At 36.8% G+C, this 19,390-nt stretch overlaps 1 protein-coding gene across 1 annotated transcript in view; it reads left to right on the top strand.

The window, feature by feature from the left end:
* ABCC1 (ATP binding cassette subfamily C member 1) overlaps positions 1–19,390 on the top strand; it is a 149,313-nt gene that overhangs the window by 96,473 nt on the left and 33,450 nt on the right. Inside the window, exons 13-17 of the mRNA XM_031944179.1 lie at positions 9,077–9,223; positions 10,272–10,359; positions 13,650–13,722; positions 14,697–14,823; positions 17,920–18,096. Of these exons, the coding sequence (XP_031800039.1) occupies positions 9,077–9,223; positions 10,272–10,359; positions 13,650–13,722; positions 14,697–14,823; positions 17,920–18,096 (612 nt within the window). The remainder of the gene's footprint in view (positions 1–9,076; positions 9,224–10,271; positions 10,360–13,649; positions 13,723–14,696; positions 14,824–17,919; positions 18,097–19,390) is intronic.

The raw sequence follows: 19,390 nt of genomic DNA, 5'->3' as shown, positions 1-19,390 counted from the left end.
AGGACTACTCTTTGGTAGCTCTGCTTTTCTGACTCTGTTCTTTAGCTCATACTGTCCTTCCTCCCCATATTGACCTCTAAAATTCTTCCCCATCCTTTAAAGCCCAACTCAGATGCTACCCTCCCATGAAATTTTTTCTAATTTCTCACCTAGTGGTAAGGACTTTCCTTCTCAGCTCCTAAGTATCTACAGTGGCTATACTATATCATTGGCCCCAGAGATTTAGAACCTGAGTTCTAAATCTGGGACTTTATTCAAGTCCCAGCTCTTCACTTTATTCTCTGTATGACCTTAAGCAAGTCAGTCCTTTTGAGGTTCAGATTCCTTATCTGTAAAGTGTAGGAAGGAGTTAGGCTAGATAACCTGTAGTGTCCTATTCCAGATCTAAATCTTTTATCATACTTTTATCTTGCAACTCTCTAGTATATTTAATATATATTGATATATAATTATGTATATGACTTATCCCCCTAATAGCTCTGTGACAGCAAATGTGATGTTTTGTCTAAACTTTTATATCTTTTTTCTGTGCTTTGTACTACGTTCTGCAGACAGTAGCTGCTTAATAAGTGATTGAATAGGGCAGCTAGGTGGTGCAGTGGATAGAGCACTCAGCAGGACCTGAGTTCAATTCTGCCCTCAGACACTTCCTGGCTGTATGACCCTGAGCGAGTCACTTAATCCCAATTGTCTCAGAAAAAAAAAAAAGTACTTGAATAAATAATTGAATAAACCAAACTGTGTAGTGAAGCATAGTATTGGAAGTCAGGAAACTTGTATTCTAATATGGCCTTGACAAATTATTTCTCCTCACTTTAATAGCAACAACAATAGTAGCATTTATAGATTGCTTTAAGGTTTGCGAAGTACTTTACTATATTTTCCCCATTGCTTCTTATTTGAGTTTTCTTGTTTTTTATATAGTGAGAGGAGTTGGGATTGATGGGTGGGGGTGTGGAATACTTTGCTAACTCTAGAATTGTCCAGAGGACCTAGTTTCAAATGCCAGCTCTTCCACTATGCCTAAATTATTCTATTATTATTCAATTGGTAACATCCTTTTTATTTTCATACCCCTCTGTCTCTATTCCATCAACATTTAGAGCATGCTTGGTCTATGAAAGTGCTTAATAAATGCTTGTTGACTGACCAGTTCATTTCATATTGTAGCAAGAGGGTGATGCAAGGGAAAATGTGCCTCATGATTTCTTACTTAAAACAGGGAAAGGAAGTTCTTCTAAAAACTCCTGCTTTGCATTTTGCTTCATTCAGTGAAACCAATAGTTAGAGGTGTCAGCCCGACTTGTTAGTTTTAGTCATCTTTTCCTGCTAGGCTATCTGAAAAACAAGGAGTGAAAGCTTCCAAGGGAGTTGGAAGGATGGTGCATTCTTTCTTGACTTTTATATTTGTAGCTTATTCATTTATTTATTTTTGATGGGTGGAGTTGAAGTGCTGGTTGTATGACTGTGCTTAGAAGATGCAATCCATTCCAAATAAATCTTTTGCATAAAGCAGCCTAGAAACAGGGGCAAGGCTGAAAAAGTAGTAAATCTTGGCCACTGACTTAAAAGCCGAGGCCTCTGACTACATTAGGAAAAAATATGTTCCTTCTGTTTGAAGACACCTAAATGTTCTTTTCACTGGAAGATTCTTTTCCTTCAATGTTGGTGAAATGTTTATTCAAATGAAGGTATGATAAAAGACAGGAGACTGGGATGGTGGGTGCTGGCAATGGGAATATCACCAACCCATTTTTTATATGCTACTTTTCCCCCTGAAAATATAGCCTGCTATGTTTAAAGTTGGTTTACAGTAATGTAAATGGAAAGAATAAAAAAGTCCCTCATAAATGCTTTGTAATTAGAATGACCATGCTTGGCCCTAAAGAAAAGATGAGAGAATTCATTTCTTCTGTTCATCCTCAGGCTTTCAAATTAATCTTCCTAAAGTTGCAGGTGTTGTATAATCATAGCATCCCTTCCCTCTTCTCCCCCACTCCCCCATTCATTGAACTCCTGTGGTTCTCTATGACCTTCAGCATCCAGAGGTTTTAAAGCTCTTTATAGCCTGATCTCTTCTTGCCTTTCCAGGGTTCTTACACCTTGTACTCTGCAATTCAGTGACACTGGTTTCCTTGTAATTCTTTACAAATGACACCTCTTCTCCTGATTCTGAGCATTTTTACTGCCTGTTCCCTGTGCCTGGAACAATCTTCCTTCTGACTTCCACCTACAAGTTTGTTTAAAGTCTCAGCCAAAGTCTTCAACAAGCCTTTCCAAGTCTTCCTTAATCTTAGAGCCTTTATTCTGAGATAAAAGTCTTTATCTTGTTTGTACATATTTGTTTGCTCCTCTGAGAGTCTGTGAGCTTCTTGGGAGCCCGGATTGTTTGTTTTTCCCTTTCTCTGTATACCTAGTGCTTTAGCCTGACATATTAGGTACTTTCAAGAAATTCTTGTTGACTGATAGAGAATTCTGCTGTTACTCAGTTGATGTGTGGGTCAGTTTTGCTGAACTGCTTTTTTTTTTTCCATTTAGAAAATTATCTCTAAGTGTTTTTCTTAATATAAGACTATTCTTTATAAATAAAAGTAATATAAAATTTTTTAAAATCAATAAAAATTCTTAAATTGTATTAAATGCCCTTAATGAAAACATCATAACTGGATATTTTTTAAAGTACTGATATCTTTACTTTTCATATTACCTTCATTCATTTATAAACATAGCCCTCTTCATCCCCCTACAAAGGATGGCTTAGGGCAAACCCATCATCACTATTGGACAAACAACTCTAAAGAACATGCCTTGATATGTTAGCGGTTGGTACTTTTTACTTGATTTGTAAAGGATACTCTTAGTGGATATGTGGGTGTCTAGTATTTTGGAAATGTTGTGGGGAAAATAGGGTAGTGTTTTTTGCATCTTTTCTTCAATCCCTAACTTGATAACTTAGTCTAGCTTAAAATAGTTGTTCCCAATTCTTTCACTCTTTTAAAAATTATCTTCCCATGCAATGTACTAATCTATTTTTTTAATTAAAAAAAAAACTGAACCTAACAGGAAATAGGAATATTTTCATAGACACAGTAGAAAACAAAAAGAGGACATGAAACTGTGAATCTTCATTTCATGTTGCTTGCTTTAAAAAGTATTATTACATTTTGCTTATTACTTTCAAATCTGTCTTGCTTCCTCCAGAACTTTCTTCTTTTGCCTTGTGCACATTTAAAAAAAATTTCAGTGACTCTTTTGAGAGAACATCACTTGTTAACACATCTCCTCTAACATCTCCCTAAGAACCAAGAGTAAGTGAAAAAGGCATAACTAAGCAAAATAAATACATGTATTACCCATGTTCAAAAATATTTGGTTCTACCCTTTGAATCTTGTACTTTTTGTTGGGAACTTGTTTTCATGGATTGTCACAGGTCTTTTGGAGACATAAGTCAATTATTACATTAATTGGAGTAATTAACTCTTTCAGAATTGTTCTTTCCATTGCTACTGTTCTTGTGTACATTTTTCTCTGAGTTCTACTCATTTTATTCTGTATCAATTCACACTACTCAGGATTCTCATAAATCCTTTAAGCCTTTTCTTATGGTATAATAACATTCCCTTACATTTATATACCACAGTTTATTCAACCATTCTCCATTTGTCTGAGAGGCGATCAAAGGCAAATCCTTTTCTTTTTTTTCCCCACCTTTTAATCCTTACTTCAGATTTAGGAAAGCTGTTTTGCTTATGACTGTTCCTTCTGTGATATAATCTTCTTTCTTATCCTCCCCTCCCTCCTCCCTGTTTTCCTATTCAGTTTCATGTATATCTGCACCAAACTATTTGTGTGCAGTGTACTAATCTTCAAATATGATGCCATTGACCCATTATCATTAGAACACATTCTTTAAAGGTTTTAAAAATTTTTTTGAGGATTTAAAAATGTTTTTATTCCTGTCTATTGAATTTAACAGGCTCTGATTAAGGTACTTATTAAATTACTCTTACTGTGAAGTTACTTTGGAGGAATCAAAGCATATGACATAGTCATTCCCTTTATGACTTTATCAATTCAGTGAAGAGGCAGGCAAATCATATATGTATGAAATGAAGAGAATAAGGCAATATGGAGCAAAGTGCTAAAATGAATGGTACAGACTAAGTATTAGAAGAAGTCAGAATAGGGAGAGATGACATGGAAGAATGCATGGCGTGTGTTGGACTTAAAGAAGGACCTTTAAGGATAGGTAAGATTTCAATAAGAAAGGAAAACAGAGTATTCCAGTCTGTTGGAAGAGATGAGAATGTGAACCATGATGTGAATAAGAATGGAATATTTATGGGAAGATGAGAAAACTGGCCATTCTGTAGTGAATCAATCACTTGAAAAAGACCATGTAATGGCAAAGGTAAGATTCCAACTTGAATCTCCTATTTTCTTGGCTCAGTGTTTTCTTTTTGCAAATACAGTACCAAATTGTTTTATTTTTTAAACTTTCCAATTAAAAAGTATATATTTTTTGCCCTCCTCCAGTTGAGAAAGAGAACAACAAAACCCTGGTAACAAATATTCAGTCAAACAGATTCCCACATTCAAAAATGTATGTCTCATTTTCCCTCCTGATTTATTTGTATGGAAAAAGCTTCCTAGGGCACAGTGGAGGATAGGTCGGATGCAAATAAAAAGAATGAAAGTTGTAATGTTCTTGGTTTGGTTTTCTGGATGTCTCTGGGGGCAGCCTTCCTTTCAGTTCAATAATCACCATGAGAATAGCTCAGGCTTAAAGTCCAAATCCTTTATTATCTCTTTCAAAGTCTTGTCTTGTTGCTTGGGGCCCAGCTAGCTTTCTTAGAGGCCTTCCAGAGTCTTGGTTTCAGTGGAGAAGCTAAGGAGGAGAGCTTGCCACCACAAGGTGTGAGATGGGATGAATGAATCTGAGTCCAAGGGCTTGTACTTCAGCCTCCAGTCTGCTTGTCTTCCCTAGCTCTGAAATCTGGCTGAGGCTCTCAGCTTATATGCTCTATACCGAGTATAAACCAATCCTTATATCACTAGGAAACCATTATTTGTTGTAAGATTAAATCAATCATACTGAATTTAGGAAACTATTAAGCACCATGCTAAACTAGATAACCATTGTCTCATCAGTTCCACTTAGTACCTTGTAAGAATCCTTGTTTCAAGTTCAGAGTTCTGGCCCATAACAGAAAGTCTTCTTTAAAAAAAAAAAATTAACAATAGCTTTTTATTTTCAAAATACATGCAAAGATTGTTTTCAACATTCACCCTTGCAAAATCTTGTGTTCCAAATTTTCCTCCCTCTTTCCCTCCCTTCCCCCCTTTCCTAGACAGCAAGTAATCCATTATATATTAAACATGTGCAATTTTTCTAAACATATTTCCACATTTTTCATGCTGCACAAGAAAAATCATACCAAAAAGGACAAAAAAGAGAAGAAAAAAGCAAGCAAAAAAACAACAAAAAAGATGAAAATACTATGTTGTGATACACATTTAGTTCCCCACAGTCCTCTTTCTATTGCTGATGGATCTCCCTTACAAGTCTGTTGGAATTAGCCTGAATCATTGCTCTTTTTGAAAAGAGTCACATTCATCTTGTTATTGCTGTGTACAATGTTCTCTTGGTTCTACTCACTGCACTCATTAGTTCATGTAAGTCTCTCCAGACCTCTCTGAAATCATCCTGCTGATCATTTCTTACAGAACAATAATATTCCATAACATTCATGTATCATAACTTGTTTAGCCATTCTCCAACTGTTGGGCATCTACTCAGTTTCCAGTTCCTTGCCACCACAAAAAGGGTTGCTACAAACATTTTTGCACATTTGGGTCCTTTTCCCTTTTTTATCATCATTTTGGGATACAGACCCAGTAAACACAGTACTGGATCAAAGGATATGCATAGTTTGATGGCCTTTTGGGCATAATTCCAAATTATTCTCCAGAATTGTTGAATCAATTCACAACTCTACCAACAATATATTAGTGTCCCAGTTTTCCCATATTCCCTCCAACATTTATCATTATCATTTCCTGTCATCTTAGCCAATCTGAGAGATGTATAGTGGTACCTCAGAAAAATAATCCTCTCTTTAGGATCCTATGTTTTAACAATGGGGGCAACACACACACACACACACACACACACACACAATATATATATATATATATATATATACACACACATACACACACACACACACACACACACACACACACACATATGTATAAATGCATGCAAAGTGTTCCAGTAGGCTTAGTAAAGTTTTAACCTATTACAGCCAAAACTTTTGGAACATCCTATATAAAGAAGGAAGAAAATAAGCATATATTAGGTACTTGTCATGTGCCAGACACTGTGCTAAGTAACTGTGATATGGTTAAAAGCAAAATAAGACAGTCACTGCCCTCAATGTTACATTCTAATGGAGGAAAATCATCCATAAAAGGGGAGAGAGACAAGGAGTTGGCACAGGAGCATGATTTTGAAGCCCAGACAGAAGTTATAAGAACTGATGGAAAAGGAAGGCAGGATGGCCTAGGCCCTTCCACAAAAGCGAGGCCCAAGAAGGAGCTTACTATTGAGAGAGAAGAGATGGGCCATGTGGAGAAATATTCCAGGAGGAGGAGGAGGCCCCATGGGTGCTGTCTACTCTATGGCAAGGAAGCCTCCGTCAGTGAGGAAAGTTCTAGCTAGCAATAGAGAAGGCATAATCTTGAAGTCCAGAAAATCAGGGCCAGGAGGAAAGGGAAGATACAAGTCTATGCTAAATAAATACAACAACAAAAGAATAAATACCAGGTAATTTAGGAGGAAGGAGATTTTTCAGTTGATGAAATCAGAAAAGGTTGCATGTAGGAGGTACTGCTTAAGATGTATCTTGGAGGAAAATAGAGATTCTGTGAAATAGAAATGAGGAGGGACAGGATGATCAATGTGAAAGCTAAGGAACAGAAGATGGAGTAAACAAGGTGAAGAATGAGAGATGGCCAGTTTGATTGGATCCCAGGGAGAAATATGCATTGGGGATTGAAAAAACTAGATTGGGGTCAGGTTAGGAAGGGTTTTATAAGCTGACATGTGGAATTTATATTGTTCTAAAGGCAATGAGGAAGCACTGGAATTTATTAATTAATTAGGGGAGAAACATGGTGAGAATTGCACTTAAAGATTAAAGAAAATCACTTGGCAGTTAATACTGAAGATGGACTGGAGTCGAGATAGTCTTGAGGTAAAGCGACCAATTAGGAAGTCATTGCTCTTGGCTAAGGAGAGGCAATGAGGACATAAAGTAAGATGATGGTCCTATGAGTTGATGAAAGAGATAAGTAAGGTACTAGATTTAGTACTTTAGTACTAACTTACAAGATTTAGCAACTGATTGGATATGTGGAATGAGAGAGAGTGTAACATGAAGAGTCAAGAATTATATTGAGGTTATAAACTTTGGGGTCTTGGAAGGTTCATGGTTCTTTTGAGAAAAATATGAAAGTTCAGTAAAGGGGAGAGTCCTTTAGGGAGAAAGAAAATGAGTTCTGTTTTAGACATTTCCGGTTTGAGATGTTTAGGATATGCATTTTATAATATCCATTAGACAGAAATTGAAGGGAGCATCTAAAGCTGGATATCTATTCTTGTGACTCATTAGCCTAGAGATGATAATTAAACCCATAGAAACTGATGATGCTATTTAAGAGTGTGTTGAAAGGAAGAGAAGAAGGGTCCAAGGTAGAGCCTTGGAGAATGTCTAATGTTAGGGCATGTGATATGGATAATGAGTCAATAAAGAAGGCTGAGGAGTGGTCAGACAGATAGGAGGAAAACCCTTGAAGTAAGAAGAACTGAGAGGAGTACTTGATCAATCACATCAAATGCAGCAGAAATGTTTAATCTATTAGATTATTAGATTTGGCTCTCAGGAGATCATTGGTACTTTTGAAGAAAGAAGTTTGTGATTTGGTCTGAAACTGAATAGCAGAAGGTTGAGGAGTAAGGAAAAAAAGCAATAAGAAAACAATGAGTGTGGTTAGCTTTTTCTATGAATTTGACTGAGAAAGAAAATGGGGATGAAGGCAGAAATAATAAGAACTAGCAATGGATTGGTTGTACAGGCTGACTGTGAGTGAAGAGTCAGTCAAAAACACCAAGCCTTAATTACGAATTGGGGAGGCTGGTGGTACTCTTGAGATTAATAAGAAAGTTAAAAAGGAGAAAAGAAAATGAGTTCTGTTTTGACATGCTGAATTTGTTATACCTCTGGGACTTACAGACTGACATGTCCAAAAGGCAATTATTGAAGTAGGATTGGAGCTCAGGAGACAGATAAGGACTGGATATTTAACTCTGTGAATCATCTGTTTAGAGATGATCATCTGACCTCCAGGAGCTATTGAAAGCATAAATCAAGTTTTAAAAAAGAGAAAAGTAAAGGAGGCCCAGAATGGAATCTTGGAAGATACTCATTGTTAATGGACTGATGGCACAAATGAAGATTCAGCAAAGGAGACAGAATACAGAGGAGGAGAACCAAGAGAGAGCAGATCATGGAAATAAGAGAAGAGAGAATATCCAGGAGAAGATGATCGTGCCAGAGGCTATTAAGAGATCAAGAAGGAAACATCTGTTTTTTATTTCTTGTCTTTGAGCTCTTCTGTTGTTGTTGTTGTTGTTGTTTTTGTTTTTTTGGAGAGAAAAAAGCTGTTGAAAGCTGTTGTACCCTTGTTGTCATGGTAGAGTAGACTTAACAGTCAAAAGACCCACATTCAGATCCCAATTTCATCACTTAACAGTTACTTGTCCTAATCATTCGGTCTCTCTAAATTTTAGTTTACTCATTTGTAAAAAAGTATACTACCACAATACTAACTTAACCTCATGAATAAGATGATTTATACAGAGTATTTGGTCCTTTGTAAATAAAAGTAAGCTCCTATTGTTTTTCGAATATGCCCGTTGATAGAGTCTGGAAGCATTAAATGCAGCTGGTGAGTGTAAATAAGATTATGAAATTGATGGAAGAAAACTAAAATTTTATCTTTTTATTTCAGGTGGCTCTGTCTACTTTTGCAGTCTATGTGACAGTAGATGATAACAACATCCTGGATGCCCAGAAAGCTTTTGTTTCTCTGGCCTTATTCAACATTCTCCGGTTTCCCTTGAATATTCTTCCAATGGTCATTAGCAGCATTGTACAGGTACAAGTCTGGAATGGATATATGATATCCAAGATAAGGAATTCTTAGAAAAACATTTTTTAAAAAAAGTATTTCTCTACAGTCCCAGTTCACTCCTTTTATTCGTATATTATAACTTCATCAAACAAAATTACATAGAAACTTGAGTCCCTCCTTAAGTACCCATGATTTATATTTACATGTTAAGAGTTAGCTATATAGGTAAAGTCTGACATATGGGGGTTTGGAAATGGCAATAGAGAGAAAACCCTAGAACTTCAGCTTTTTATATATTTTGTCCTTCATAACAAGGTATAGAACCAGCTCTGATTTTTCAAAGTCTATGCCAGCAAACAACAAGGTCTGGTAGGTGGGAAGAGCCTAGTCATAGGGTGATGGCCCATACATGAATATGTCTGTCATCCACAAACCAGTCCGGTTGAGTTCAAATAATATCTCTGCTGCATAGTTGGCCATTAGTTATTGAATTTGCTCACCCACATGAGTAAGGAAGGCCTCTGTGTTGTTAGGAGGGGTAATCCATATAGGTGAAGTCCCAGATCCTTGGAAACAGAATTTCAGAAGCATCTCCACACTTTTAAACAAGGGTTCATCCTCACTTATAAGTCTGTTTATCTGCAAAATTCAATTTCAGAAAAACTTAGTGAACATAACCCAATGTTGTGTCTTTGAGTGTGTTAGGTTTTTTAAGAACTGAAATATAGCCGCAAAACCATTGGAAGTGAACCCAACAGAACCATTAGCTTAAATGAAACCATGTATAGACATACAAGTCAGAGTGAATTTTTGGGCATCTGGCTTTTGAAAAATTAAACACTTTTGAGGGGCAGAGAAGAAGCTCCCAAAATGAATGTTTGAGTGTTTGAGAGTATCAAGAAGACAGACTGAAATTTGGGGCTGTCAATAGCCTTTCTTACTTTTTGGTAGGAGGGTGATGGATGGGTTAGGAAAAGATTAAGTTATAAAGGATTTTTTAAAAGTAGCTTTTAAATCTTTTGCTATTTTTAAAAAGAACACCCACTACTACTTATAATTGCTGTCTGTTTAGGCAAGTGTTTCCCTGAAACGCCTCAGGGTATTCCTTTCCCATGAAGAACTGGAGCCAGACAGCATAGAGAGAAAGCCTATCAAAGATGGTGAGTATTTGTTTTCTCTTGCTGTGTCATAATACCCTGTCTTCCACTCCTCCCTTTTCCCCTTCACACCTCTTCTTTTTCTTGGCTTTCTTTGTAATTTAGTTCCACCCTGCAGTTTATTTAGCACAGAGGAAAATGCCAAGGGTTGGAAGAAGGGCAGAGTGGGATATGAAGAGTGTTGTTCCTAGTATCTTGTTGAATTTCTATCCTCTCCCCGGTCCCACAGGGATGCCTGCAGTGCGAACATTCTAAACAAGCTTAGGGCTGCCCACTTTATCTTCCTGCAGAGGAGGCAGTTCAGGGCAGATGGCTTCAAGTTTCAGTCTTCTTCACTAGTTATGTCTCTGCCTAGAGACAAAAGTGCTACATAGCACAGGAAGGATACTGGTTCCTCTTAAGTCACATTTGTCTGTGAAACTGTGTGGGTTGAAACTTGAGGAAGATGGGGGCAGGTTTCTCATTGCAGCTAAAGCTTACTATCTTCAGGTATTTAAAAATCTCAGAGCACAGAGTCTCTTTTGAATAATTTATAGGCATCCTTAATCTTTTTGCCTAGTCTGGTGAAGCCTATGGACCCTTCTCAGAATGTTTTTAAATGCCTTAAATAAAATACATTAGAAAACAAGTTTTTGAAATATAAAATTGTTTTCCCACCCGAGTTTTCAGAATCCTTAAAATCTATCCATTAACCCCATCCCACAGTCCATCTGTGGACTCCAGGTTCTAAGAACTTTTTAAAGTATCTATTTTAGGCACCTAACTGCTCCATGATTTTGACTTTATTCAGTGAATCTGCACTCCCCCCATTTGGCATTTTTCTTTTTAAATTTTTGAACATTTTAATACTTTATTTTTCCCAATTATGTATAAAAACCAATTTAAATTTTTTTTTTTTTTTTTTTTTTTTTTTTTACAAATTTAGGTTCCAAATTCTCTTCCACTCTCCCCTCCCCATCATTGAGAAGATAAGCAATTTAATAAAAGTTATACATGTGTAGTTATACAAAACATTTTCATATTAGTTATGCTATTCAAGAAAACACAGACCAAAAAAAAAGACCAAGAAAAATAAAAAAATAAAATAACATTTTGATCTGCATTCAGACTCCCATCAGTTCTTTTTCTGGAGGTGGATAGCATTTTTCATCATAGGTCCTTCAGAACTGTCTTAGATCATTGTATTGCTGAGAAAGTCATTCACATTTGGTTATTGTACAGTATTGCTGTCACTGTGTACAATGTTCTGGTTCTGTTCATTTCACTTTGTATCAGTTCATATGTCTTTTCAGGTTTTTCTGAAACCTTCTTGCTTATCATTTCTTAAAGCACAGAAGTATTCCATCACAAGCATATCCCCAACTGATGGTGCATTTCTTTTTAATTATGAACTTCATGAGGTATTTAGGTGACAGTGTCTGGAGTGCTGGATCCAGAATCAGGAAGACTTCAGATAAAATCCTACCTTAGGTGTAGTGATCCTGGGCAAGTTATGCAGTCAGACTTGGCTTTCTCATATGCAAAATGGGAATAATAATAGCATCTACCATACAGAGTTATTGTGAGAATCAAAAGAGATAAGCTTTGTAAACTGCTTTGTAAGCCTTAAATTGCTATTATATAAGTGCTAGCTTTCACCATCATCATCACGTACAACTATGATAGCAGCTGTCAGCCAGGATTGCAATTGATACAGTCTTTCTTGACTTTTTAAAACATTTTGCTATGTTCTCAATTTTTGAGCAGCAAAAGTTTAAGTTTTTAGTTCTTCAGTAAGTTTTCATTTATCCAATGAGATACATATCTTGCATAAAAAATTCCATCCTTCTTTGAACAGATGTCTGAGTATCCAGGCTGTGCTTATTACTTTGCTGAGTCTGCAAGAAATGAGTATAAAGCAGAGTTCCTGACCTGTAGGATAGGATAAGCTGCTTATCATCTAATTCACAGCATCAGAGATTTAGAGCCAGGAGGGACTCTTATTTGTAGAGGAGGAATTGAAGCACAAAGAGGTTAGGGATTGGTAATACAGGGAGTGGAACCTAGATCCTTTATTTCAAATTCATCACTCTGTCCACTCTGTGGTTATTAAGATGAGACTTATTTTAGGACATATAGAAATGCTAATATAACAGAATGTGGTTAAATTCTAAAATTAATGTCAAAAGCATGTCATGGCCATAGAAGTTTAGGTGAAGGACAGATGACTTTGAATTGCATTAATTAGGCAAGGGTGAAATAATTTTGAACCTCAGAATTGGAGCTGAAATAGAAGAGAAAAGATAGAATAGGCTTGAAGCAAGGCAGTTTGAATATTTGATGGAATAGGGAAGGTGATGAATATATATATAATGGTGGAGGGCGGAGGAAGATTAATTTTGTAGATTAGAAAATTCATATACAATTATCATGGGAAATAAGTTTGGAAATCTAGAATGGAACCAGATGGTAGAAGACATTGAATGCCCACATGTTTTTTGAGAAGCCCACATTTCATGATATAGGTTAGGGGATAAACTTTTGCTGATTTTCGGTAGGAAAAAAAGATAATGATGAAATCAGTACTTCATGAAGATTGCTCTTCTGTGGAGTAAAGAATAGTTGATTGGAAGTTCATTTTGTCAGATAATACTACATAAAGGCTTACATTGAGTTGGGAATGAAAATAAAAAGGTGGCTATGAGAAATATATCTCGGTGGTGCAGTAGGTTGAACTCCAGACTCAGAATTCAAAACTGACTTCAGATAGTTACTTGCTGTATGACCCCAGGGCAAGTCACTTGATCCTGTTTGCTTCAGGTTCCTTATCTGTAAAATGAACAGGAGAAGAAAATGGCAAACCGCTTCATTATATCTGCCAAGAAAATCTCAAATGGAGTCACAGAAAGCCAGACACAAGTGAAAAAGATTGAGCAACAACAACAAAAATGAGATCGATGAACTAGATGACTTTTGTAGCTCCTTCTTTCTTCATATCTATAATCTAAACATGACCAAATGCTTCTTCCTTTTTGGCTAGACATATAGAGTTAAGTGACTTGCCCAGGGTCACAGCTAGTGTTAAGTGTCTGTGGCAAGATTTGAACTCAGGTCCTCCTGAGGCCAGGTCAGATGCTTTATCTACCTGCCCCCCACCTCCTATTATTCTCGTAGTTATCATTTGTTTGGATATTTCGGTTCCTCTTTGGGTTCCATCCACCCCAGCTTGCTGGAGAAGACAGGGAGCCAGTTTCGACAAGTTAGACCCTGCAATGGCATCTGGGCCCTTCTGATTTGTTACTGTTGCCTTTCAGGTGGTGGTGCCAGTGTCACTGTAAAAAATGCCACATTTACCTGGTCGAGAAATGATCTTCCGACTCTGAATGGGTAAGTCAGGGCAAGCGTTCCAAAATCTCGGAGGTTTCCTGCTTCCGGGGATGCCTCCTTCCCTCCCATCCCCAAACTGGCCAACTGGAAGGCACCTATGCATAGGCCTGCTGTGGAACACCACGTATTGAGCTACTTGAGTGCCTACAAAGTAGATTGGCCCTCTGAAGAACGTCCCCATTGTCCTGCCAAGTACTGCTTTCTCTCTGTAGCTATCTCTCTGTCCTGTTCTCTTCCCTTTCAGTTCCTTATCTTTATTAAGCAGCACAGTGTTAAGGGAAGTGACCTCTGTTCCCTTGGCAGCCTCTCTGGGGGTACCCTATTTCTTTCATGTCAGTACATTTCTTAACGACTTGCCTACTGTAGACCCATTGTTCATTGTTAAAGCTAAATGAACAGGTTCAAAAAAGTCCAGAAGGGGCTCTAAAGAGTTTTGTTCATCTTCTTGTCTCATAAAAATAAAATACATTTAGTTTTATATGACTGCACTTGTATAAATGATATCAGATTTCTTACTATTGCAGGGAGGGACAAGAAAGGAACAGTGGGAGGGAGGGAGGAACTCAGAACTTTTATTTAAATGTTTAAAAATGGTTTTTATATATAATTGGAGAAAAATAAGAAATTATATTTTTAAAAATACATTTAGATATGGTAGATAGTTGCTTGGTATTTCTGAAAAATTCCCAGAGGAATAGACCTTTTTTTGACATCTGATTCTATTTTATCATGAAGGCCTCTCATATCTCATCTTCATCCTCCCTACTAAAACATAAGCCTTTTGTCTTTAGTGGAGTGAAAAGAAAGTAATCTCCCTTTGAAGGTGCAAGGACTCCTCTCATAGTCATTCACTTCTGTTTCTTCACCTTTCTCTTCTTTAGTTCTCTCATTCCTTCTGATGAGGGATAATTAAACCATCCCCTTGCCTGTCTTGTTTGCTAAAGATGCTGGTTTTTCTCCTTAATTCCTTTTAGCATCACTTTCACTGTGCCAGAGGGTGCCTTGGTTGCTGTGCTGGGCCAAGTGGGCTGTGGGAAATCATCCCTGCTGTCTGCACTCTTGGCTGAGATGGACAAAATAGAAGGACACGTGTCTATAAAGGTATATTCTTAGCAGCTAGACTAAAAGGGAAGGCATTTAACTCCATAGAAGAAAACTGGGGAAAGATACCTTCTGACTTACCGGGAATATGAAGAACATAGAAATAGGGATAATGATGATGAAAATGAAGATAATATTATTGGTGATGATGATGATGATAGTAATAATACTAAAATAATAATAGTAATAGCTAGCATATATATATTGCTTTAATGTTTGCAAAGCACTTTACAGATACATTATTTAGTCTGCACAATTCATTAAATAAAGCATAATGAATATAAATGTATTATATAAATAAATAAAACATATAGCGCTTATTATCTGTCAGGTCCTGTGCTAAGTAACTTTTAATTATTTTCTCATTTGATTCTCACAACAATTCTGGCAGGTTAGTGCTATTATTATTCTATTTTTACAGATAAAAAAAGTATGGCAGATAGAGATGAAATGTCTTGCTCAGGGTCACACAGCTAATAAGTTTTTTAAAGCCAGATTTGAACTTGGATGTTCTTGACTGGAACAGCTAGAAGGCCTGAAGTTAGGGAGATAGGAATTCAAAAGTAGTGCTTTAGCTGCCCTGCTGAGCTATCCAATACCTTAAACTCCTTGTTACAAAGCATTTCCAAATTGAGACCTCACAAGAGGCTGTTATATTCATGTACATATAGTACAAATTTGGCTTTTCCTCACTGCCCAAGCAAGTTACTTCCCCCTGTCACCCTACCCTCCTTACCTCCACACTCCTGAGCTTTGGTTACCTCATATCCTTTGAAAGTGTTTTACTCTTAAGTAGGGTGATCACTACTTTTTTTCCGATTTTGTTGTTTTCTAGCAAACCTTCCTTATTTCACTGAATTCATGGCATCGTCTATTTGGTATTACATTTTTGCTGTGGATTGAAATATATCTCTAACTCCTTATTCTATACCATTCTGCAACATTTCAGGACATCCTGGCCCTCTTCCTCCCTATTAGAGAGGCAAGTTACTTGATATCTCTATGACACATTCTCCATGTTTTAAAAATAAGGAACTTGAACTTGCTGACCTCTACAGTGCTATCCCACTCTACATTTTTGAGTATATGATGATTCTGTCATTGATTATGAAATGTCAAATAAACTTCAGCCCAGCCCAGAGAGAAGACTCTAAGTTTAAAATTATACGAGCAGGATCTGAATGAATAAGGCTTTAACTGTATTTTTTTAAAAAAGAAATGCTGCTTAATTTCTCTTGTCAGATACATACTCAAACTAAGATATTTGGGTTAAAGGTAAAGTAAACTAATTGGGAAAATGCCAATTTACCATCAGTCTACTTTGTATCATAAGTCATTAACATAAAAGCCATCAATAGACAAGAATGAATTACTTGGAATTCCAGACACATCTTGCCTTTAACTTGAAAAAGTTGCTAATATATGACTTTTTTTTTTTCTTTGCACATAAGACTCAGGCAATTTGTGAAAGAAGGTACTATTTCTGATGTTTTATTTGGCAAGACTTGTGTTTATTATCCCAAATTATCCTAAATTCTGAATGAATGAAGGCTGCATTAATGAGGTTAATTTTAATTATATAGTTTTAATGGAATTTTCACCCCTGAAATATTAGAGATAGCTATCTGCAGAGCACATATTCTAGTGAGTTAGAAAGCAGAGATCAAATCTCACCCGGGGAAATAGCTATGGGTCTATACTTCATGGGGGAGGAATGGGAGACAGTAGTTTTATCTGAAAAACTCTAGGAATTTGGGTGGACTGCAAGCTCAGCCTCAGGCAATGAACTGTGGCAGCTAAAAAAGCCAATACGATCTTGGATTACATCTTGAGAACCACATTTCCAGGAGTAAGAATATGATAAACCCAGTGACTTTTAATGGAGCATTATGTTCAGTTCTACTTAATAGGGGTAATTGATCATTTAGACAGCATCCACAGGCAGGCAATTAAGATGGTAAATGAACTTCTAAGAGTTCATATCCTATAAAAATGGAAACTAGAAGACTCAGAGGGAGTACAGTCATTGTGTTTGCATGTGGAAAAAGGATTAGTCTTGTTCTCTTTGACCCCAAAGGATAGAAGTAGAAATTACAGGTAGAAGTCACAAAATGTGAAGGAGGGAGGGGTAAAATTTGGAACTCAAAACTTAAAAAAAAATGTTAAAAAGTTGTTTTAACATTTGAGCAAAATAACATTTTAAATAAGGGGAGAAAAGAAATGTAAGCTTGCTATAATTGTTATCCAGGCATGGCAGCAAGTACATATTGATTTCTTTTTCTGTACCAAGCACTTTGCTAAGTGCTTACAGATATAATATGCAAAAAAAGAATAGTTTTGCCTTCAAGGAGCTTACATTCTGTTAGAGAAAGACAAGACACAAAAAAAAGTTTACATCTGGGTGGAATGGGGTGCTGAAAGGTCCTGGGTGGGAAGTGTAAAAGTTACCAAAAATCAGAAGCAGATCTAGAAGGGTCTGGGCCCCTCCCCCCAAAATGGAAGTGTCAAAAGAACAGATCAGTGAAAGAAGGATGTTCCAGAGTGAGGAGATAGGTCTCAGATGGTAATGGGCTTCCCTTGATTGTCATCTTCAAGTAGAAACTGGCTTACTACTTATTGGGTCTGTTATAATGAGGATTCTTTTTAAAAGGTGGTTTGAACTAGATAGCTGCTAACATCCTCTCGAACACTAGAAAAAATTTCTAATTTATTTCTCTATGTCTGTTTCTTTACCTATAAAATATTCCTGTTTCACTTATTTCCTAAGGAGTGCCTATAACATTTGTGTTTTGACAACTCAGTAGACACAGATCCCTATAGACTTATGTTAACTTAAAAAATGCATATTAACATTATCTGTATTCTGTTGTATTTTTTATTTATTTTGTTAACTATCTTATCTGGTTTAGGCAACATTGAGAATGTTAAACCTTTTAGCTTGTGTTTGATACCTCTGCCTTAGAATATTTATTAAGATAATTAATGTGTAAAAGGATTTTTTTAGAATACAAAACTGTACAGATGTTTGATAGTAATGGTGTGTGTTTTATCTCCTGTCTTTTCCCTTTCTCATTCTTTCCCTCTTACCTTATATAGGGTTCTGTGGCTTACGTCCCCCAGCAGGCTTGGATCCAGAATGCTTCTCTTAGGGAAAACGTCCTATTTGGCCGGCCGCTCCAAGAGCGGTTCTACAAGGCTGTGATTGAATCCTGTGCATTACTCCCAGACTTGGAAATCTTGCCCAGTGGAGACCGGACAGAGATTGGAGAAAAGGTTGGTAAAATGTTGCCTTTAACCCTTTCCAGAAAGAGATTCTGTCCTAAGCATCTAGGGATAAGTCCTATGAGAGACAACAAAGTAACCAGCTGGACTGGAAGTTAGATGTGGGTTTGGGCTCTCACCTCTGCTATTTACTTGGCCCAGTGGCCTTCGATAAGCTATTTAACCCCTCTGACCTCTGGTGCCTTCCTCTATAATATGAGATTGATAATTATCCTAGCACTACTAGCCCCAGAAATGCAGAGTACTTAGTAAGGACAGGATGACTTGGACCAATCACATTCTCCTTAGACCTCAGTTTCTTTATCTATCCTTTGCTTTATCCACTCAGCCATTTGATTATTGTGTGAATTCAATGAACACATGTGAAGGTACTTTAAAGTGCTATAGAGGTGTGAGGAATTGTTCTTAGAAGAGGTGACAGTAGCCTTTTTTTTTTATTTTTATTTTTTTTAAAGCAATGCCTTGGGGTAGCCCTCATCTGTCACAGACTGGGAATGTAGCAGCATTTGAGTCAGGTGAATAGCTTGCTTAATAGATTTGAAAACCAGTCAAATTCCTTATATAAAATCAGGGGCCCTCTGGATGACCTGTGCCTGAAACTCTCAATTATTGAAATGAAGCTCGAGACCAAATAAATCACAGCACAGCTGACTCAAGACTTTTTCCAGGCTCTCATGCTCAGGGATTGCAAACTTGCTTTAATATTAAATAAAACAAAAGAGTAAATCTACTGGTGCTTCCTCTCTCTCCTAAGCCCCTTCAAACCAAAACTAACATCATAAAGCAGTTTGGTACCCTGGACCTGGAGTTAGGGAGGCCTGAATTCAAATATAGCTTTGGACAGTTATTAGGTATGTGATCCTGGGTGAGTCACTTAATTTCTGTCTGCCTTGGTTTCCTCATCTATAAATTTGAAAGCATTATAGAAATGCTAGTTATTATTATTAGCACTATAAAACTAATGATTTTTAGATTATCTAGAATTTGGGGTCACCCATGCTACTGTTGTCTTCCATCAGGATGAATGAATGGACATTCAGAACCTCCCTACCATTCATGAATTTGTTGCGGCTCACTGTGTTTCTTTTTTCTTGTGGGTCAAGGGAGATTTTTTTTTTTAATCCTGAACTTAAATACCAAATAAAATGAACATTCCCATATAACACAGTAGAACAGAAGAGAATTGAATATGAAACTGTGAGTCTTCATTAAGAATAGTTTGCTTTTCTTTTTTGGGATAACAAATTCAGCATGTAATTTTTGAAGCTGTCCTGATTGTCTGTGG

The sequence above is a fragment of the Sarcophilus harrisii genome, chromosome 1 (genome assembly GCF_902635505.1).
Source record: "Sarcophilus harrisii chromosome 1, mSarHar1.11, whole genome shotgun sequence".
In the NCBI taxonomy this organism is placed as follows: domain Eukaryota; kingdom Metazoa; phylum Chordata; class Mammalia; order Dasyuromorphia; family Dasyuridae; genus Sarcophilus; species Sarcophilus harrisii.
This window is presented reverse-complemented; position numbering and strand designations above follow the sequence as displayed.